General features: G+C 39.2%; 1 protein-coding gene across 1 annotated transcript in view; it reads left to right on the top strand.

Annotated features, from left to right (window-relative positions):
- LOC121952359 (glutamate receptor 4) overlaps window positions 1-24249 on the top strand; it is a 143515-nt gene that overhangs the window by 68402 nt on the left and 50864 nt on the right. The window contains exons 3-6 of the mRNA XM_042498982.1: window positions 1470-1709; window positions 13038-13222; window positions 17294-17347; window positions 20345-20503. Of these exons, the coding sequence (XP_042354916.1) occupies window positions 1470-1709; window positions 13038-13222; window positions 17294-17347; window positions 20345-20503 (638 nt within the window). The remainder of the gene's footprint in view (window positions 1-1469; window positions 1710-13037; window positions 13223-17293; window positions 17348-20344; window positions 20504-24249) is intronic.

Here is a 24249-nt window from a genome sequence, read left to right on the forward strand (position 1 = left end):
CAAATGTATTATGTTTAAAGCTCCAGAAATATTGTTTTTATTTAAATAATAGATCAAACCACTGCTGGGCAACAACAATAAAAGACACTTTACAAACAACCCAAATGACACTGAGTTGGCACTGAATGATTCTGTAACCACGGATACGTTATATTTGTACGTTATAATGTAGCTTCTTTGAAACTTTATGTCTCAAAAATGTTGTGATTAATGAGGTTATGTTGGCACAAAAATCACTTGGTTAGGTTAGGGAGAGATCGTGTTTTGGCTTAAAATATCCATTTTTAGGGGCACAGTTTTGAAAAACAGCAATATCGCTTTTTTGGAGCTGTTCATGGTGAGATTACAGCGATGGGTCCCTAAAAAAAATCACCCACGCTTGGTGGCTATAAAGCCTTTGGAAATACAGTGATGACACGCTAAAACACTGTTGGTTTTGTTGACTGGTTGTCTCAAACAGCTTAGCAGACTTCGAACCCAGTCACACCCCACCATCCCCTCTACCTCCTGATGACAAAATCAGCTCATATGCTTTGGTGATATGATGCATATGAAACATACAAATGTAACATAACTGTAGTTTTCAGAAATATACTACAATGCCAATGTTTTCCTCTGGCGACAGGGCTACTGCAAAAACTGCATACAAACCAACTTCAAAAAATGAAAAACATTGTAATCAAGCATCGGCATTTTTCATATTGACAACAACAGCAGGCAGCTGTTTTCCCAAAAAAAAAAAAAAAAAAAAATCAACTGTACACTGTGCACATCACCAAATTAGCAAATGAACATTATGGAGCATTTAGAAGCAGCCAAACATTTTTTCTCAGGAGTTTGTCGAGACCAAAATGGAGCTAAAAGGAGAAACAGGACTCCAAATGAATGATGTTTTTCTTCATTTAGGTTGGATGTGTAAGTGGATGATATAAGGTGATCGAATGTCCTGTTTCACATTAACAGCTTGCTTTGCTGCCCCCAGTTGCCCAAAAAAAAATAGATGAATGTGGTTTAATTTGTCACAGATGATTTAAATGAATTGACATTTGTAAGATGTTGGACCTGTGGTGCCAAATGATGGGTCACACAAAGTTTTAAACCACTCAAGGACAACTACATAAATTCAGTGCCGTATATTGACAGAGAGGTTTTGAGGAAAAGACGGGATCAAACTGATTAGTTAAAAGATTTGAGAGAAAACCCTGAGCAAAAACCTTTGACTTGTTTGGGATTAAGCACAGGAAGAATGTAGATTAAACAGATCAGATGAATGACTAGGGAGAAATAAAAGGTGCTGACAGAGGTGGCCTTCATGGATCCACTTCATCATCTTACTTTTGTTGTACGTAAATCCCTCAGCATGTTTTTAAATTGTTTTACAACCCAGTTCACACAGATAAATGTTATCTTTCCCCACATCCCCTCTAGCTCTGTCCTCTTATTTATTCATTGATCTTTTTCTTCCCCAGTTTGCTCCCAGTACTCCCGTGGTGTCTTCGCCATCTTCGGCCTGTACGACAAACGCTCGGTGCACACGTTGACGTCCTTCTGCAGCGCCCTGCATATCTCCCTCATCACTCCCAGCTTCCCCACCGAGGGCGAGAGCCAGTTCACCCTGCAGCTCCGGCCGTCCATCCGCGGAGCGCTCCTGTCCCTCCTCGACCACTACGACTGGAACAAGTTCGTCTTCCTGTACGACACCGACCGGGGTGAGTAAAGACGACGGACTCCTTTTGTCTTTCCTTTAGATGACCTTTCAAAGTACTGAATAAACTGATTCTCCCAAAACATAGAGCAGCAACTACACATGTGGACAAACTTTAAGATCAGAATTTTTGTAAGGTGCCACAGAATTGTGTGATTCCCCAGAAAGCTGCAGGTAAAATTTACAGCCACTACAAAATGGAAGTGAAAAGCAAGTCAAACTGCACTAACTGCACTTGGGAGGTGTAATCTCTGGTCTCTGGAAGCTGTGAGGCACTTACTGCACTCTGAGCCACGGAAAAACACAGAGAGATAAAACAAGAGAGCCATCTCAAGTGAAAGCTACGGTGAGATGGCTGTGGCTAGCTTTAGTTTAAGCTGAAACAAAACATACTCACTGGTCTTTCACCCACTGTCATTTGTAATTCAAGACACTGGTTTTGATAAACCAACCGTTTTATAATTCAGTTGGTTTTTCCACACAACTGAATGGAACAACCCAAAGCAAAAGAGGAGGCAGCGCAATGACCCAGCCAGGGGAGCGAGTCCTGATCTTTCTTTAATCTTAACAGCCTTCGGTGCCTCAGCTTAACCAAACCTTAACCATACAGGTGGCAGATCAGAAAATGCTCATCAGAGTTTTCTTTGGACTTTATTGTTCAGGTATTAGCTTCTGTTGTAATATATTCATGATTTATTGTATTAAATCTAAATTCGCAGAATTAAAAAATATCTTCAGCTCTTAAACATAATATTAATCTAGCTATAGGTATGTTTCAGTGAAAATAATTCGATTTCATTGCCATAAATCTTTCAGCAGGCGGGTACATGGTGTTTCTTTGCCCTCATTCGTCCTGCATTGCAAACACAGAGGTGTGAATGGATGTCCCCGCTAAAATAATGGCTGTTTTTAATCCACAACATGTCTTGGGGCCACCAAGTGATCAATATTGCAGTGCAGCTGCTGCTAGAAGTGTTGTGAATAGTGTTGGACCTCTCTCTCCATCTGTCTCTGGCTCCATTCCCCTCCTGAGGACGAGGACCGCATATTTCTCTCATCCGTGTTTTTCTCTCTCTTTGGATTTTTTCTTTTTTTCGTTTCATTTTCTTCTCTGTCACCCACACCGTCTTTGCCTTTCTCTCACCACACACACACACACACACACACACACACACACACACACACACACACACACACACACACACAGTCAATAGGTTTGTACATATATCCCCCCCCCCCTGTGTTACATTTCCATTACAAGGCAGAATGGATATGGGCTACTGCCTGGATCGCATCTCCACATCTTGCTTTCATACATTTTCCAGAAGGTAGTCAGGGGTTTTCATTCTTCGTGTGAGCTGCTGTGGGGACTGCAGTGGGTGTTTGAGCAGATTGGCTGTATGGGAGCGACAGAGTGAGCACCGTATCAGGATGGCCTCCCTTCAGAACAGCTCATTCCCTGCCTCTTTTTTCCTCTTATCTCAGGTCGGACACGCTTGACTGGGTAAAAAGCCTCGTCTCCTCTCAACAAAACCTACTTGTATCTGATCAAGTGTTCTCCAAAAACACAACAAAGGTTCCTGCTGTCAGAGTGTACTGCCCCGCAGACGCACAGGCAGACTTTTAGGCTGCTTAAAGCCTCAATTGGCATTACAACTGATTCAGGATCAGCAGTAGTCTTTGACTGGAATATAGATGATCTTATGTGTGATGTTTGAAGACTTTAGTCTCTTTCTCCCCAATTTAGAAGTGTCTCTAAGTAATTTTTACTTCAAACGATGGTGCTTAGTTGTGCACACTGTATGTGAGAATTTGTGTTTTCAGCGGCGGTGGAGAAGTTATTCAGATCCTTTCCTTAAGTAAAAATACAAATACCACTCTGTAAAAACTTTCTGTTGCAAGTTAAAGTCCTTTATTGAAAATGTTTCTCAAGTAAAAGTATGGACGTATGATTAGGAAAATACATTTAAAGTATTAAGAATGAAGACTTTATTGTTATATTACATTATTTAGAAAATATTGAGCAATGCCATCACAATTACCCAGAGCCAAAAGTTGACACCTTCACAATGTTTGTTATGTCCATAAAATAGGCCACACTTCAACATTATTACAAATACTTTAAATTTACCAGAATTAAAAGGAAAAAGAGCAAATCTTCACATTCATGAAACTGTAACGTTGAAATGTTTCGCATGAAAAGTAACTTAAACAACCCAAACAGAACTAATGAGAACTAATTTTCTGTCAGTTGACTAATTAATTAATCATCTAAGCATTTAAGCTGTACTTGTATAAACTTTTGATTTATAAAGGATGAATTCTTTATGTTTTGTTTGGAAAAAAACCTTATTTGTAAGGTAACTAAAGCTGTCAGATAAATGAAGTGAAATAAAAAGTACAATATTTTCCTCTGAAGCCCTTCTGTGGTGCTGTAGAAATAGAAATTAGCATGAAAAGAACAAACTTAAGTTCAATTAGGTACAACTTCTTCTCAAGTACAGTACTTGAATACATATTTTTAGTTAAATTCCATCTCTGGTTTTCACTCAAACCTCTCAGACTTCCATTAATCCTGCAGAAATTATGAAATCCTGAAAAAAAACTATCCAAGCATGATGTGACCCTTGAACTGGTCACCCTGGATATTTATGTCACAACACAAGTTCACAACATTTAGAAACCAGAAGCAAATTGAAACCTTTATTAAAACAGTTACGTATTTGCAAGAGCTTGATTTTTGGTAAAAACAACAGCCCTGTAGATGACTCTGTCCATGGTGCTGAAATCAGTCAGCAGACAGCAACTTATTTTAACTGACTGATGGCTGATGTTTGAGCTCTGGTGAAGGGGCCGTCATTCTAACATCGGGAAACGCTGTCTGTCGAGGACATGCTGGATACAACACGACACATACGAAAAACATGAGTGGCTCAACATGGGTACTATTACTATCTGAGGTTGTATAAAACATACAAATTACCCTAAGTTGTATTAGTTGATTCTGCATATGAAAAATATTGTTTTTTATGGTAGATAAACTGTATTGTCAGATTTTTTCCCGAAGTATTCCAGTAAATTTTGAGGGCAGTTTTTCACTTTCATATCTCATATTGTAATCAAACATTTAGAAGTATAGTGTTTATTGATTGCCATCATCTTGTCTGGTCCTCTCCTCATGTATTTTTCCACCAGCTTTATAGCTGATCAGTTTAAATTTCTTTTGCCGCCTGGTTCAGCATGAAAGCAAATTTCTGCACAAGCATTTTTCACAATCCTAAAAAAAAATACATTTCTATAACTTTAGGGGGTAAGGTTAGGCAGGCACTGTCCTTCACATTATTATTATTTTATTTCTTGTGGAGTTTTTGTGCTGCACACTCAATTAATTAGGAGTGTACTCTAGCAGTTTTTCTGAAGAGGACAGCTTGCATATTTCAAAACCTCATATAAATCATGAGGACTTGTGTCTTTGTTAGAGGGTATGAATGTGTCTGACTTTATACGTTCATATTAGTGCGCATGCGAGTGCTTTTCAGAAGGCTTTTGGGCACAGGCTCTAGCTCTTTGGCCTGAGGATTTTTCACACACACACACACACACACACACACACACACACACACAGGGCCAGGCATTCACCCAGTATCGACTATAATGTAGAATCAGCCCACGCATGGCTGAGCTCAGTCAATGAGCGCCAGTCTGATTCGCTGCATCAGAGCACCAGAGATACAAGAGGGCTGGTTACTGTAGCACTGCACTGAGCACTGTTCCTTTTAGCTTCCACTACAGGTCCCACAAATACAGACACACACTGACACAGGGAAAAAATAATAAATAAATGTGACAAGACAAATTAAACAATACAAAGACGATCCAGGAAATGTTTTACACTGTAAATCTGATGAGTTGATCTTACTTAAAATAATCTTGGAATCAGATTGCCTTGAAAAAGAAATGCAGAAGTAACTATAAATCTTAATTTATGTTTACTTAATAGCTATGTGTTAAGTTTGTTGAAAGACAAGGATACAAAGACAAAGGAGAGGAGAGCAGATGCAACAAGGAGAGGAGAGGAGGATGGGGGAAACAAAAGGAGAGCCTACATAAAAGGAGAACAGGAGAGGTAAGGATACAAGGAGTGATGAAAGTAAAGTAGAGGAGAGTTAATTAGAGGAAAAATGAAAGGGAGAGAATCAAAGAGAAATGAAAAGAAAGGGAACAATGAAGGAGGAAACAAGATGTGGATACAAGGAGGGTGTGAAGTAGGAGAGTAAACAAGGAGGAAGGAGAAGGACTGAGGGGACAAGAGGAGAGAAAATTTGGAGAAAACATACAAGGATGGAGGATTTGAGAGGAGAGGAATCAAGGACATAGGGGAGGAAAAGAAGAGGAGCGCAAAGGAAATGAGAGGAGAAGAGAAAATTAGAGGAAAGGAGAAGACAGAGGAGGACATTTAGAGAGGAGACAAGAAGACAGGAAAGGAAATGAAGAGAAGATGGGAAAAAACAAGAGAGAAAAGGGGAGTAGGAGAAAAAAGAGAACATAAAAAATGAGGAGAGAAGAGATGAGGTAAAGAAAAGAACGAGAGAGTAAATAAGTGAGGAAAGGAAGGGCACAGAGCAGGCAACAAGATGATCTTTCTCCATCAGATGGAGTGTGTTCAGGACATGATGAATGGCTCTTTTTAAAAGCATAAGCCTCTCTGTGTACTCTGTGGAGAGCGAGAGGTGAAAGGAAAGGACCGACTGGATGAGGGAGGAGGACGGACGGAGGCTCAGTGGGCAGACGCTGACAGTATGTATCAAACTGTAGGCCAAAGATGGGACAACAGGGAGGGAGAGATACAGAGAGGAGGCCGAAATCACACACATAACCCCAGATGTGCACTTGCTCTCCTCTCCACACGCCGCAGCTGCTTCCATCGAGTGTCCAGCTCGGCTCCAATCAGCACAACATGCGTTAGTGCGCACATTAGCCCGTGGCTGTGTCTTTGACGCTGATGCTGATTGCGGCTGGCTGCTGCTCCACATACAGCCTCAGGGTTACACATTTATCAGCTGGTAATCAGCTGGCCCTTTGCACGCTTTACTTGCCTCGACTGCCACCACTGTGGTTTCCTGTTTCATGCGCTGTGTGTGCACCATGTGGCACAATAGGACATGATGGGAGATATCATGGATACTACAAGCAGCTCACTGCAGCTGCTGATTTGTATCTGGTGAAATAGTGCCAACAATGTGGATTTTTGTTTAGTTTTCTATTTTAGTAATAAGAGTTTTGATAGTTTTAGTCAAAATCGCAGACCTTTCAGTCCAATATAGAGTCATAAAAGTGCCATGGATAAAATTATGACTTGTAAGCTTGCATATTGGCAGATCCATCTCAATAGCACTATTCGCACTGGACTAGTGTTACCTGGGGACCTCATGTAATTTAGAAATTACCCCCCTGCGCCTGTGTTTCATGCGGCACATTTGCACTAGATAAGCGATGTCTGTATTTAACTCAGATTTACTGAAAACAGCACTACAAAGCTAAGCTTCTGTGCCACTGTTAATGGACTTTATTATAATGCGAAGGGGAGTGGCTGGGGTGTGACTTTTTTATTAAAATAAATATGAAATACTACCTTTTCAAGTTGTATGTACCTCACTGAAGCCAAAATTAAAAACACAACCCCCTGCTCAGTGCTTACATTTACATTTAATGCCTGAATTTGCAGCATCCCTTCCCCCCTCATAAATAAAGAACAGGCCCTAACCACCGAGGGGGGCTGGTCCGGTGACAAGGAGCATGCACAGAGCGCAGAGGCCAGTTACATGACAGAGGAAAACAAACAAACAAAAAAAACCTCCAAACAACTCCCAAATCACCAGCAAATTACAGCGATGCTGATTTGCACAGGAATAATATTATCACATGACCTCTGTGTTTGCCGACATGTGGTAGGAAATATGCCCTGGAATTTTTACTTTACAAACTACAGACATTGCTGATTTGCATGGGATTAAAATCACAGACAATTATTACAAATTACTGGAGGTCCTCATGTAATACTCGTTGACACAAGCCAACTAAACAAACCAGAAACAACACCATATTGGCTCTTTATGCGGTGGCCATCATCCCAGATGAGCCAATCACCTGCTGGCGCCTGTAGCTGGTACACCAGTTGTATCCTTGTCCCAGCATACAACTATGTGCATATACACACACACTGACTACATTTACATGCATATAAAGTACGTGCCCCAACATCACTTCAAAATAAGAAAAGTGGATCTGTGAACCCACTTGTGCCATTTTGCCTCTGTTTGTCAAAATAGGATTTTTTTCAGTTTTTCAGTAGTGGCAGACTTGTTCAACCATGCAAACACAGCCTCCCGCTTTCATTTCTTCAGCTACTTACTTGAAAAGGTCAGCGTTGTGAAATTTGCACATATCCAAAACCTGTTGATACGTAAGTCTGTCATAACACTTACAACTGGGTGTTTTTCATCTTCCAACCATAAATGTGAGCTTTTCTTTCAGGCGTGTGTCTCTACCACAGCCCTGCAAACTGTTGGTGTGTCTGCAGCATATCCATGACAGTGAATAGAGCAAACCACACACAGGCAAGATAAAAAAACTAGAACTAGCACTATTTAAAAATGCAAACATTAAATCTGCTTTCAAACCACCCAAAGGTTATATAAGAACAAATCACTTTTTTTTCTTGTTGTAAGATTTTTTTATTTTGGTAAAAGTCTCCACCTTGAATTAAACTGAACATTTCAGTTGTTTTTTATTTCAGGTTATTTTTCCCATTAAAAACTGGATTAAGTTGAAATAAGTATAAGAAAATACTGGTTAACTGACTAATCTCTGCAGCTCTAGTTGCAGTTATTAATGTGCTTCAAACATTAGGCTGCAATGCACAGACAGTGCAGTTCCTTTATTTCACGTCTCCCACATGGATTATGGTGAGGATGCTGACTTTTTGTTGGGGACATGCTGCTTGAGACTCAGCCTTTCTGTGCTATCATTTGCATTTTTTTAAGACACATTTTACAGGGTACTCCTGTTAAAATGGATCAGCCGGAAAGATTAAAAAGTCAGTTATACCACAAGATACTGAACATGTTTGTAATACACATACAAATTTAATTCACAACACCATCGAGACTCTTCATAATAACCTTATACTCTGCGCTGTGGTATCATATTGTGATGAAAATTAGATAATTCAAAGCATAATGAGGCATTTCCACAGCTTTGTTTTATTTACAGTGTAAGTATACATTACATCATACTGTCATACCTCTGCCCACTATTAAAATGAGTCTATGGCAAACCAAAAGTATTGGAGTATTAACACATGAACTAAGGTTTCACACCACGACACACTAACAGTGAGCCAAAACAGCTGCTCATTTGTAGCTGAAAAAGCTCCAGTCGATACAGTCAATAGCAGCAAAGTAGCTGCAGCGCCCACAGGGAGTCGTTTTTATCCCAGCCTGTGGCATCCCAACCCTGCACACAGCCCCTCCTTTTTATTATGTTTATTTGTCATGTATCCCAAGCAATAAGAAGAGACGTGTTGTATCAGATTTAGCCACCAGCGTCTATCCTTCTGCAGTCCCTGGGCAGGTACACACAAACGCCACGAGGTAAATGTTAAGGTAAAGAAATAAAGTGAGTTCACACCAGGAGAACTGGAGACTTTGAACGTGTTAAAATCAGGCTTTAGTTGTTTTTCTGTTTTGAGTTTTGCTCCTTGGAGAAAAAAACAGATATACAGTGTGAACATGGACAGATCAATTAACAGACAGCAACAACAGCTATGTGCATCCCCAAGAGAGCCAGAAGACACGAAAGGGATGAAATGGGTAAAAAAATGAGTTCATTAAAAGCTTGTCTGTTTATGGCTGGCTCTCGGGATGTCAGTGTCCGTCCGCACTGAAATATCTCAATAACTATCAGATGGATTGCCATAAAGGTTAGTGCAGGAATCCATGCTCCCCACGGGATGAATTTCATAAAGATGGTGACACTCTGCCTTTTCATCTTGCGTCATTAACAGATCATTTAATAAAAAGTTGGTCGATTTTGCCTTTCTTTTTATCCACATAAAAAGTGTATTAGCGGGTGAAAACAGCACAGAACTGTTATTGTGTTTTTGTTTTTTTTGTTGGTGAAAAAACACAAACTTGAAGCTCATTAGGTCATATACTTTATTTTAGTTCAACATTTTTTATTTTTTTGGTGTCTTTTACACATTAGAGCCCTGGAGCACCAAGCAGGTCGGCCATTGGTCTATATCAGACCTTCGGTTGCAGCATTATACCGGTTTTAAGGTGTACCGTGGTATGAAAATTGATGGTTATCTTATTCTATACATTTGCTTATCTACAGTTTTGGGGAAAAAGGCAACCAAATGGCAAATCTAGCCAGCACATGCACTTTTCCTTCTCTCCTTCTTGTGTGTCCTGCAAGTTGGCACTTATCGGCCCTTGTAGGCTTTTTTTTTTTTTTTTGGTTGATTGAGCATGTTAAATCAGCGTACCTGATGGCTGAGCTCGTCAGTGAGGTAAATCACTCTCATTGGCAGTTTAGCTCAGTGCAAGAAAACAGAAACGGAAGTGAGAATAAGAAATAAATGGCTTAAATTTAGAGGGAGTGACATTGAAACAAACTTAGGTTAGATTAATTTTGAGCCATTGGGCTTTTCAGTTAAAACAATTGGCAATTCAGGTTTTGTTGTTAATGTGCTAACTGGCTAAATAGCTACTTGAATCCATCTTACAGTTTTCTGTTTTAATGATGAATACAGGCTACAGCTGCATACTGCTATGGAGAGTTATTTCCTCATAACAGTCGGCCTTCTTCACCACTATTTCTTTGATGTCGGTTTGGTGCATCTGGGCCTTATCAGGATATACATGACCTCTCAGTCATATTTTTCCTTTGCACAACTAGTCAAAACGTAACCCCCATGCATACATAACAATGTTGTGCATGTTTGCAAGTCAGATGCCATGCGGTATTGGCATCTAGTCTACTTCCACCTTCAACTGACTTTGTCTTTGTTATGTATTCTTTCCACAAATGTATTATTATGAGGTGTAGAAGCACAAAAGCTCAATTTTGATATGCCTCAAACATAATCAAACACTAGGCTTCAAAAAGAGAAAAGGGGGGTGCCCTGTTGGAGATTTTGAACCGCAATGTCTGCAATTATTTGGGTCCGGCAGGGGACTTTTGTTGCATGTCATTCCTTTCTCTCCTCCCTCATATGCTGCCATCTTTCTAATTTCAACTGTTCATGGCGTGAAAATAAAAAAGATGAAAATGTGCCCGTCCCAAAACTCTTGTACAGTAAAGATCTCACGACAGCACATTTTAATTTACTGATCTTTTCTGGCTTTTGCAACATGCAGTCCCATTTGTCTTTTGTCAAAACTGAGAAAAAGAACAATGGCTGTGTCCCATCCAGGGTCCCTTGTTACCAAAATGTCACAAACCAGCTCTTCCTTCAGGAGTAACTGAGGACACTCTGAGATGATACATGCACACGGGAGCATGTGTGTCATTTCAACCAGCAGTCCCTCCTGGCGCTAAGATCGCTCTAACGTTGGAGCAAGGGGCTGAGGAGGGGATAGAGGAGGTGGAGAGGGAGCCGGGTTGCCAGAGCACAGGTTAATCCACTAATTGGGAGCAAAGGGAGACGGGTTGCCAGATTGTGATGGCCACCAGGAGGGGCCGTTTAAGGGGGACATCTGTTCCTGCTGGAGAACAGCCGCCCTCACAGCTCCCTAGTTTCCTCTCTGACACTCATCTTCTTTATACACAAACCTGACAGCAAGGGTACCCACCCCACCCCCGACAGTCTAATGTTGCATCCGACTCATGGAGACGAGCCTGTTTCAGCGACTGGACCAAAAGCCAGGATCTGGCTGGAAAGAGATCAAAGCTTTAGGGGAGTTTGCTTCAGCGTGGTTTCTTTTAGATTGGAAGAGAGCTTGTCTTGCCAAAGATGTTGTGTCAACTAAAGCCAGTTTGTGAGGCAAACCAGCAATTATTGTGTTTCATCACTTCACATGAGCATATTTCCGTCAGGGAGTTTTTTAGCCTCAGTTTCTTCAGTAAACATATTGAGGAGATGTTACACTGACAACTAAAAAAAAGCATACAGGGAGCACTTCATGTTATTTTAACAGGAGAAAATGGATCCAGATCTGCAAAAAAATACACACGGACAATCACTGCGTATGTGGTTCCAAAATATTTAAAAATCTAATGTTTTATTGGTTAAAACATGCAAAATGTATGTGTTTGTGTAAGTAGGTATGCATGTGTATATATTACTCCATTATATTTTGCTGATCAAACATTTGTTTATTTAAAAACACAAGAGAAGTCAACTCCAAACGCAACAAATGTTCTTAACCATCCAAATCTGCTCTGACCAGGTTTGCTCAATGATGAATCCAATTTAATCATAATTCACCTGTTAGCATAGATAACGCCCCCTTAACACTATATAATGGCAGGTTTTGTGCCGTGTGCAAAGACTCTGAAGACATGACGCCAAAAAAGATTTTAAAAAGAACTCCTGCAGTGGTGAAATTGACGTACAGTTAAATAAACTTACACAAAATAAATGTGATTTCAAGGAAATGTATTGAAGTATTAAAATTAAAAATACGTTACATAGAGCTTCATCAAAAGAATTAAAATGATAGAAAAGCAGCAAGTGCTCATACATACAGTACATATGAAAAGCAGGAACCATGAAATGTTTTTGCATGAAAAATGACTTACAGGAAAAATAGTTGCCAATTAATTTTCAAATTAATGGACCAATTATTTCAGCGCTATTAAAATCTTAATATGTAAAGTAGTTATATAATAATTGTAGTGCAGAAAAGGAGTATGATATTTCCATCTGGAGTACTTAGTTATATTGTAGCTGTGGTCAGCAGATGGACACAATAACTGATATGACAGTAACTGAGATCAAGCACCAAATATAGTATATTTCTTCAGCCCACAAATTTAATAATCCAGTCACTTTAATTACTCTAAACATCTACATTTGTCTGTGAAAATGAGATGTCTTTCTCTTATCTTTATGAGATTACTCTCAACCAATTGTAAAATAAAAGCAAAAATAAGAAAACCTTGGTGAATTTCAAAAATTGATGGGTACAAACAAAATAAAAACAAACTGTGGATACGAGCAAAAATAAGAGAAAATTGGTTTGTATAATGCCGACAGTGTTTTGAGTTAAAAACTGTATAAATACATAGTCTGATGTGTCTTGTTGTGTTTGTCTCGCTGTACCAGGATACGCCATCCTGCAGGCCATCATGGAGAAGGCGGGACAGAACAACTGGCAGGTCAGCGCCATCTGCGTGGAAAACTTCAACGATGCCAGTTACCGACGGCTGCTGGATGATCTGGACCGGAGACAGGAGAAGAAGTTTGTCATCGACCTCGAGGCTGAGAGACTGCAGAACATGCTGGAACAGGTGATGGCACCATGACATCAGCATTTAGTTGCTATTTCAGTTTCTTCAGTTTCTTGTTCAAAAGAGGCATCTTGGTCTTTTTATTTATTCCTGATCCAGAAGATTGTTGAATCAACCACCGCAGATGCTGAAATCCACACCAGCCACTGAAGTATATTAGGCTCTATTTATTTACTGTTGTTTGGTTTAACTTGTGAAGCTTTAAAAGTGGCTGTAAATGCACGATTTGTTGTGTGACAGCTGTGGTTTGAACAGACTTTTATTCACATTGTCCACCAGAAAGGCAGCAGGATGATACATAGAGTGATCAGAGCGAATCGCAGCGCACACCTTTAGACAACAAGTCAAGCAAACCAATCAAATTGGCCAAATTTATATGGATGGGAAAATTATGGTGACCTTGTTGGCTGTTTGAGGAGTCCTGGCATGTTTCACAGATATCTCTTTTAAAATTGATGCCTCTGGGGAAAATACTTTTTGGGCCACAGGGGACTGGGATGTTGTACCACAGATGGATTCTGGGACAAACAGGCAACAAGGCTGGCCTCTTAAGGCATATCTCTTATTACATAGATGCAAATTCAGTCAAGAGTCAAACATCTTCCTTCAACTTTGACCAAACGTGCTTATTATTATTTTCAACTCGTCTGACTCTTTGATCTTCAATCTGACGTTGCGTCTACTCTAACCGATATCTATGCATCCCAGGAGATTACATCATCATCATTTAAAACGTGTGAGCGATTTAGTAATTTGCAAGTGCAAGTTACTAAAATGCACGTGAAATTTATAAAAAGGGTGCGTGAAATAGAAACATGTTTTTAAAAATTAAAACCTTAATGATGTCACCTCCCAGGTTCTGTACATACTTTTCGGGGAAGGGGATTCAGTTTTCCCTAACCTTTCACTAGAGAGCGACATATTTGCCTAAATCCAATGCTATTTGAAGTCCACATGATGCCAACATGCTGGCTTTGGCAGGAGGTTTTAAAATTGCAGCAGAGCAAAGTACAACAAACTGCGATGTTGGCCAAGAAGACGTGAATTTATGACAGCCTTTGAGCGCTCGCCATTGCTGCAATTACTCCTCACTGGTTCTGGCGTCCTGCTTGACACGATTTGACCATGACATTAGTCCCAGCCGTGGTGCTGATGGTTATTTTTTTACTTATAATTTTAACCAAGAGACCGCTGTTTCATGCCATGATGCCAGACGAATCAGTCAACTCTGTAGTGGATGAGTCAAAGGTTCAAATTATTACTGACATTCATTTTACCTCTAAGTAAGGTAGTTTGCAATAATGGCCTCCATCGAATGATGGCAATTTTGCTTAATTTCCCAGATCTTAACTGACAGAGATGATGAAATAAGACTCAAGTTATAATAAATCAGAATTATCCTCTAATGATGTTTTCCAATGGTTTCCAGGAAACTAGAATGATGCAGAGGCAACTGTGTGATATTTAGTGATTAAGAGAATATTTGTTCGTTTTGGATGAGAATAAGAAAGATGAATGTAATGAGACTTTTTGTGTGTACCTTAAAATCTACAACTTTGTTTTAGAACCATAAGATCATCAAAATCACTTTATTTCCCATCCCCGACATGCAACGACAGGATCCCAGAAGCTAAATATCTACAAAGAACAGAAGTTCATACTTCACATGCGTACTCACTGTTTGTTTCACTCTATTTTTTTAGTATGTTTGTGCTAATTAGAAAGTTAGAGCTTGAAAACAGTCTGTTCGGATCTCCGGTGGTGTTAGTTGGCATAAGCACACTCAGAATATGATGTGTGCCTTCCTCCTCCTCCTCTTCCTCTTCACCCGCTCATCCCTCCATCTCTCTCCAGGGCAACTGGTGTCTCTGTAATTGTTCAATTATTCAGCAAATCTCCACTCTGACATCTGTCATAGTTCTTACAGTTTACTTTGCAGACGTGTGTAAGTCCAGGAGTTTTGTTGCCCCGCGCGGCAGCAGACTTCCTGCTCGATGGCCGTGTGTAGAACGTCTCACAAGTAGATGTGATGGATTGTATTTAGAGCTTGTGAATTAATACATTGTTCTGTGCAGCGTGGTCGGAGTGGCGTTATAGTCGTAGACATAAACATCTCTTTGAACCCGCATTCATTTCAGCTGTCATCCTGTTCGTATTTGCATCCCTGCCAAATTTTCCTGATCCTGAACAAGGATTTGAATACGTAATTGGGCCTCATTAGTTGCTTATTAACAGCACGGTCAGTACATATCAAGGCTTAGAAGCAGCCAGATGTTACTTTCAATGTCAGAGCATGAAATCTGTGAATTCAAACCTGTTTAATTTACAGATGGGAATTTAATTTGCTGGCAGCTAATTTGCAAGTTGTACAAACTGTACTATAGCTGCTTCATCTTAAAGTTAAAGTCCAAGAGGTGTTAAAGGTAACTAAAGGGTGCTGCAAAGCCCCTTTCAGACATGCACCTTTTGTATGTAAATGTATCAGTAACATTTTGGTGTCATGTCAGGTTGACTTTAAAGTCACCAGGTTGCATCTGTAACATTTCTAACATGAAACAAGTCTGCATTGAATGTCATCACAAGCTGCAGCCACTCAACCACCAACCATATCACCACACAGAGGAAAGTGTGTGTTTTAAACAATAATACGTCCTCTTCAGCTGAAATGTACCACCAGTAGATTCACGTTTTCTTTAGTAATGCTGTTGTGTTTTTATTGGAAAAATATGGCACCTATATCAAAAACAACTCATAACAAGGTTTGTGGATTATCTTGAGTAACTGGGTCATGATTAATGGAAAGTGATGTTGAATTTTTCAGACACAAAATATTTCATTTGGCCATGTTCTCATGTGATGCCGTCTGTCCATGCATCATGCTGCTGCCACAGGTGGCAACTGCCATCATAAAATAACACTGTGAACGGTTCTCTCCAGCCTTGTTTTTAGCTGACAACGTCCAGCGGCGTATCGTGCAGACCCCAACAGTGGCTTTTGACGTTGGGATCTTTAGCCGAAAACGACTGCAAAAGCGGTACTATTTGACAATTTCAGAATGAGAACAAGCTGGAGCAAGACAGATGGACTTTGGGGTGGTTTCATGTGGTTATCTCTTTGTGGGTGTTTTGCCCATTTTTGTGCTTATTTTGTCTCTTTGCAGTTATTTGCATTTTATGTGTCTTTTTTGTCATTTTATTTGCTATGTCGTCATTTTGTGTCTCTTTGTAGTTGTTTTATGTCTCTTTGTGGCTGTTTTACCCATTTTTTAAAGTTATTTTGTGTTTCCTTGCAGTTAATTTGCAGATTTTTTGTGGCCATTTTGAGTCTTCCTGGTCAGTAAGTGTTATCTTGAGTGACTTTTTGCTCATTTTGGGCCCCTAGCCTTGGATCAGAACTTATTTCAGTTGACTAAATAAGTCCCAGTGAAATCACTGAGTAAAAAGGCCCTTTTAAAAGAGCACATTGACTTATTTCGAACCTTTTGGTTGTGTGGATTGGATGCTAATCTCTCCTGCAGTGTACATGTTGTGATTCTGATCGATATAAAGGATGTATTTTTATATTTTAATCTTGCAGATTACAGCTGTGAGCGTTCGCTGACAGCAGCGTTTCATTACCTGCTGCTCAGGTCTTGACAGCAGGCAAAGCTGTTGGGGAATAGATATCAATCCAAGCTTTTCTGAGTGATCCTAAGCATTTTTTCCCCTTTAATTCACGCCCTTATTAACTGGATGTCCAGTGGGATTTCCCAGCAGATGTCAGCTTTCAAAATCAGTTCTTATCACTGAGACGCAGCTCTGCGGTTGCACTCGTGTGTTTGTGTTGTCTGTGAGTGTGGAGAAGCATTGTCATGTCTCTGAAAGTGTGAAGTGTTTACTTCCGCTGTAAGATACGGACATGACCGCCTGTTCATTTGTGTAGACGTCCGATCTTCAATGGATTAAACCTCGACGGTCCCACTGTGTCAAGACACGCACACTCATCTGTCACACGCATCATTTCATGTAATTAACGTATGCTATACTGTAATCCAGTCAGATTAACGCTGAGGTCTGCTCCGCCTCCTCGCAGATCGTCAGTGTCGGGAAACATGTCAAAGGATACCATTACATCATGGCCAACCTGGTGAGGGAAAATTACTTCTGATGGTTTCTTTGACTTCTGTCTCATCATGTCTTCTTTATCTCATCTCTCTCTTGTTTTCTTACATCTGCTCTCCATCACCTTCCTGCACTTTCAGTCCTTTTGTCAGTCCAGTGTTGTGGTGTTGATGTGCAGACTTTGTCTTTAAAGGTCGGGCTGTAAGAGCAGTTGATATTGCAGATAAAAGACAACTATTATTAGCAGGATTCACTGATAACTGACCAAAGTGGCTGACCGACCAAGTAGAAAGAAGAAACACCCAATTTGTGTAATTTAACAACTATTGAATACTTAATATTATAATGAAAATACCACTGAATTTATAGAATTTTTCATTTTTTTTGCTTTTCAAAATGTGCCAAACAAACATTTACAAAAAATAAATGGAAAACAGAAAATCACAAGACACAGTATTACTGTATATGACAAAACAAACAATGAGCCAACAAACAAGAAACTAACTAAAAGAAAGAAACAAAAACAATGATCAGTCTCTAAACAGATAGAAGAACAGTGACGGCGTTTGTCTTGTGGCCTCTGAATGCTTTTGTTTCTCTGCACTCACATAGCTAAAGGCTAAAAAATAAACTTTAAATACACATACAGTAATTACAGCAGTATATTCTAATAATTAAGCTTCACTGGAATGAGTTCTAGTACAAATATAAACTATACCACAAAAAATACATGAAATAAAAATATATCAATTTGTGACCAGAAAAAGAAGATTGAAATATTTTAAAATGCCATCTGAAATTAAAGGCAGTGCACAGATAGTGATTGGAACCCCAAAATAAAAAAAGTTGGTTTAAAACAATTTTTATTTTCATGGCACATAAAAGCACATCAAATAAAATCTCACATAAAATCTTCTAAAAAGCATTCTGCTTTAATTCTTCGCTATCACACCACATTTTTAAAGCAGTCAGAGGAAACCTGAGCTTTTCAGTCTATGATACATTCATTAAATGCATTACAGGATGAGTCAGTGTCTAAAAGGCTGAATCCAAATATTTGGATTCGACTTAACAGGCACGTTCCCTCGAAGTCCAACAGTCTGCAGACTTTCAGAGAATCTGTGTCGGGCTTCGCTCAGAGCATTGCACATAAATTATAGCAAAATTTATGTGATGATGTATGATAATATATTAAAAATAACAATAATGCCCATATCATGAAAAAAATGGAATGACTTTGCATAACAACCATTTATCCTCTTTTATTTATTTTGTCACCTTCATCTGTTCTACTGTGCAAAGCAGCAGAACCAGCACATAAATACCAGCAGAAATAACCTGAAAGGATAGCCTCACATTCAAGTCTATCTTTAAACAATATTCATATGCCCATATGTTCAGTGAAGGAGTGTTCTGGTATTTTCTTCTGTCTGTCTGTATTTGGTTTTTTAGAGATCCTTTTGCTAATGTGATTCCAGTGGAAGAAATGGGGGACAAAATCCACAATCCTCACTCTGTGCAAAATTTCATGCTAAGATTAGCCAGAGCTAAAATTGGGCTTCTGCATCTGGAGTTAGTCTCTAAAGTTACAGTAGAAATGCCCGCCTTTTGATTTACTGTCCCTTCACTGCAGCTCAGCAGGGAAACTGTGTGTCTTGTGTTAAAGGATGAGGATGCTGAAGCATCAGCTCAGTGCATTTGGGCCAGAATGTGCAGCGGGAATAATTACAGCAACCAGGAATTATTCCAGTGTTCATACGAGTATGTTCTGTGTTCTGGTAAACATGAATAAATGTGCACCTGTCCTGTAAAAACTATTCAGAAAAATACTTCGGATACAGGATTATTTTATTTATTTAACCTTTATTTAACCAGGTTGGTCCCATTGAGATTAGGAATCTCTTTTTTTAAGGGAGACTTGGCCAAGACATTCAGTATTGAAAGCACAAAGTTGCAGACAGAGACACGAAGGGGGACAAAATACAATTTACAAGCACTAAAATTTGCATTAAAACATAACTATCTATGAGTCAAAAGAGAATTTTCTGGGAGTCAGTTGTACAACCACGCAGGCTAAAAACATCGACACCCTATAGAATCTGCTTCTAAGTCTTTCATTTTAGATTTAAAGAGCATTTAACGACACCAGCTCCTTGAGTTTTAAGTCATTCAGCAACAAATTCCAGGATGAGGGTGCAGAATACCCAAAAGCCTTTTTCTTGATTTCTGTCTGAGCATTTGTGAAAGAGAGCATAGAGAGGTACTGAAAATGCACTGAAAACTGTCCGATCAGGGACTCGGATTCAAAACCATGGAAACTATTGAGGTGTGACACCAAACTGCTGTAATGCTCAGCTCCGTCTGACAGCCCACAACTAACATGATGTGCGGTATCATGGTCCTGGATCAGTGCTAAAGTGCATGTAGACCCATTTTTCACCCGCTCTTATTCACCTCATATATGCTGCAGCTTAAATCTTTGAAACCTGAGCAGATTGGCTTGATTTCTTTCAAAAACAAGAGGAGAGGGCAATGAGCAATTTAAGATCACATGGTCCAAAAAAAAGCCAAAACAAAAAGTAAAAAAAAACAAACAAAAAAACTACCTGGAAATAAGCACCAAAAAAAGGAAATTTCCTTCAAAATCCCTGAAAATAACAAATTATAGATGTTTATAATTTATATATTTTATTAGCCTATTTTTTCTGTACCCTAATTTTAAATCAAACTATAATAGTTATAAATATAGTTTTCTGGAAATTTCCCAGGATAATGGTCTAATTTTCTGGTCTAATTTAACACATTTTAGGTCATTTTTTAAAATAATCTTTTACTAATTTCTTGCAATTTGTGGGACATTTCTTGCCAAGAAAGAAATAAAACCAATCTGCTGTGGTTTCGAAGGGCTGATGGTGGAGCCAAAGGAGGATTTTTCAAAATGTTATTGTTTCTGTCATTTACTTGTTTCTGTCTGCCATCACTGGATTCAGTTCGTTCTCTCCTCTCTCTGTTGCCCCTGAAGGGTTTTAAGGACATCAACCTGGAACGCTTCATGCACGGTGGAGCCAACGTGACGGGCTTCCAGCTGGTGGACTTCAGCAACCCCATGGTCATCAAACTGATGCAGCGCTGGAATAAGCTGGATCAGAGGGAGTACCCAGGCTCGGACGCCCCGCCCAAGGTATCGAATCAGATCAGCACAGCAACACAATGTTTGACTTATTGTCATTTGGTGCTGCAGCTGTGAGCACGAACCCTTTGTAAAACTCCTTGGTGGTAGATTTAGAAAAAAGATTTTCCTAAAGATCATGTGGATTTAGTTTCTTTTTGCATGGAAAAAAAAGACAGGCAGTTAGCCCAGCATCTGCTACTGTGAGCTCACCTTTTTTCTCGGATAACTTAATATGCACAGACAAGGAAAACCTTGAAAAGTCATAGATTTCCACACTTGTTTTCCAGTCCTGGAGAAGTCATGGAATTAGTAAATTCCATGATGGAGAAATCATGGAAGTTATTTGTTACATCAGTCTTCTATGAATAACCTTCCTCATAATGTGGCATCAGAGCAAATTTATTTTTCATAGCTGTTGATGTAACATAGCTCTATCATCGATGGGTCAATGAATGACGCTTTCTTTCTTAATTTTCTCTCCCCGTTTTGCCTCTCCTCATCTAACTGGAATCATGTTTGAGTAAAGTTTGAATCTGATAAGTTTGAATAACTTTGGGCGAGTGGTGCAAGAATAAAGGAGGGAAATATATCATCGAGTTCTGTTGGTTATACATTGTGCATGGTCATGGAAAAGTCATGGAAAAGTCATGGAAAAGTCATGGAAAAGTCGAGAAATTCTGCACAAGAAAAAGTGTGGGAACTCTAAATATATGCTCCACCTTATTGCTGATTCAGATGTTAAGGAACCGAAAATATCAGCAGCGGTCTCTTTCTCTCAAAAACCAAAAGACCAGGTGATTTAAAGTGATTTAAAAAAAAGGAAATAAACAGTTTCACAAAAAATATTAGTGTTTTACCATGGCTGGAGCAAAAATGTGAATTGTCCTACCTAGAGCCAGTGTTTGTTTTGTCTTTTCTGGACGACTGTAGAAACATGGCGGGAACAAAAATACAACTATTCTAATTTTCTGTTGTTTATACACTAAAGAAAACACGCTTATTGTAGTAGAATTCGTTTCTTTCAATATTTCCCCTAAAACTCTACACACTGGACCTTTAAGTCTGTTTAAAAATCTCAGTTTGATTTTCAGACTGTAGTGAAATGAGCTTAAACCATCAGTGACCTGGGGGGTTAGAAATGTATCTAAAGCTGATGGCGTGTGTTTGAAGAACAGTGGGCAGTCATGTAAATTACACACTATTTGTAGTTAATGGGCGAAAACATGCAAAGCCACGGTTCATTTTAATGATTCCTCTAGGGGGGACTGGAGTTGTTGCTACGGCGAAAAAATAGCGGATGCAGCAAAGAGAGATAGCACGAGAAAGGACAGTGCCAGATAATATGAAAAGGGTATAAATATACAGCAGCGTGTTTGTAAGGTGCAGACAGCAGCACACTGATACAGAAATGCAGGAAAAAAAACTGTTGTGATGCAAAAACTAATAAATAAACTCTTATAAAATGAGCTTGCACACACGAGGAACAGGCATCAGCAGCAATCTGCTCCACTTCGTCCACCGCCATCATCTGCAGAGATGTGACAGACTGACCCACTTCTTTTCAGCCACATAGATTGCAAATGGCACTGGGGCAAGAAGGCATCACGCCATGGTGGTCAGCAAACCTCCTTCAGCCCCTCCAGCAAATCTGTGCCCAACAAAGATTTCTATTTTAAAAAAACAGATGCAGTGGGGTGGAAACGGTGTGAGTCAAGCAGTGTGTAGTATGTGTGTCTGATGGATTGGGGTGGTTCAAATTAAAAGTTTACACCACGGGGCGATATCGCATGACGTTATGTGTGTGGTTGTGCTTTCTGCGTGTATGTGTGTGTGTTTATCTTCTCTCTGTTTCCTGATAAATTGCTCTCTCTCCTGGAAATCCACTCAGACTAAATTACTCTGCTCCCCATTAAGTTTGTCCACAGCCTGAGTCACAGGCAGCCCTGTTTTTCTTCTAATATATGAACACTACCGGTGAGTTTGGGCCTTCTCCTGGCATGTTTACTCACTTTGCAAAGACTAATGTAATACCTGGTGTTTAGCAGTTTCATGAATCTGCAGGTGGAGGACTAATGAGAGATCCCTGTGCTGTATGACAGTGAGCTTTGATACTTAACCCCATTTCCACCTGATATTAACATGTAATCTCTATCTGTTGCTTTGACACTGACATCTGATCGAGATCTTTGCATTTAAGCGTTTAGCGCATTTATGCATCCCTAATGAGCAGGTTCTTCGGGGGTTTAATGACGCTTTAACTGACACAAATTGGCTCCATTTCTTTCAAAAACATGGGAAGAAGGCAACAAGCAACTTAGATGCAAGCAACAAGATATTGACAAAACAATTACAAGAAAGCAGTAAAAAGTTGCTTGAAAATTTCCTGACAACAAGCAAAAAAAAGTAAAATTTAAAAAACAAACAGAATGAAGTGACATAAGAAAGACGTCAACATAAAAACGTCTATAATATATATATTTTTCTCTGTTTTAGAGGGTTAAATGCTTGTCAAAGGCGTCTAAACACAGCACAACAAAACTGATGTCAATCCAGGTGTTAATGGGTTAAGTCCAGCTTGTGTCATATGGCTGATCATGGAAACAGGGAAGGATCTAGAGTAATAATTAAGTGGTGGCAAGAGGGTGGCATGGAGACTTACTATTGGGTGTTGGCAAATCTACACTCACATTTAGCAGGAAAACAAGCTGTTATTTTTTTGCAGCCAGGACTGGGAGACAGGGGCTGCACAGTATATCATCACAATATTTTTCCGTGGCAATATCATATTGATACATGGATGTCAAGGATCAATGTTTTTATCAATTATTAACATTACAAATACAAATCTAACTTTTGGTAGCCTACTAAAATATTTAAATTAATTGCCTTTTCAGTCCACTAATGCAATTTGCTGCAATAAAAATGACTGAAGTGAAATAAACAGACTGAAACCTTTATCTTCTGAGAGAAAACAAATAAAGTGTCCTTTTGGGACATAATTTACACTTAAAAGAGTGTAATAAATTGCAATGTATCATACATGTTATCCCTATACTCAGTATATTGCAATATATTTAACCCTTTGAAACCTAAGCAAATTGGCATGATTTGTTTCAAAAACATGGGAAGAAGGCAATGAGCAACGAAAGAGGAAGTACCCCAAGAAATTAGTAAAGCATATAAGATTACCTGACAATTGGTAGATACATAAATAAATAAAAAAGATAGATAGTGATCTGAGAAAAGTGCTTAAAAAAACTATAATAATCTTCTAACATAATTTTAAATGTGTAATTATGATCATTAATATATAGTTTTTCCCTAGCTTTTTCCCCTTTTTTTTCCTATACATTTTCCCTAGCTTTTTAAAAAATAATGTTCTAAATGTGTAAATTTTGTTGCAATTTGTGCAATATATCTTACCAAGTTGCTCATTTCTTTCCCCCCCATGTTTTTGGAAGATTTCACATCAATTTGCTCCAAGCTCTAAGGTTTAAATACTTATAACAGGGGTCTGAAAGCAGCACAAGAAAAGTGATGTCGCTCCAGATTTCAAAGGGTTAAAAATCGCAATAATATTGCATCATGACTTTAATATCGTGATAATATTGTATCTCGGGGCTTCTGGTGATTCCCTATTTGCCATCCTGGCAGATCCACCCCTTCATCGACGCAATGTATCCCCCTCTCCAGGTCTCTCTCCTTAATTGCAGTGAAGATGCTCCTGACTGTTAGTGAGTTTATCCCACACTTTG

This window comes from Plectropomus leopardus, chromosome 13, assembly GCF_008729295.1.
Source record: "Plectropomus leopardus isolate mb chromosome 13, YSFRI_Pleo_2.0, whole genome shotgun sequence".
Taxonomy (NCBI): domain Eukaryota; kingdom Metazoa; phylum Chordata; class Actinopteri; order Perciformes; family Serranidae; genus Plectropomus; species Plectropomus leopardus.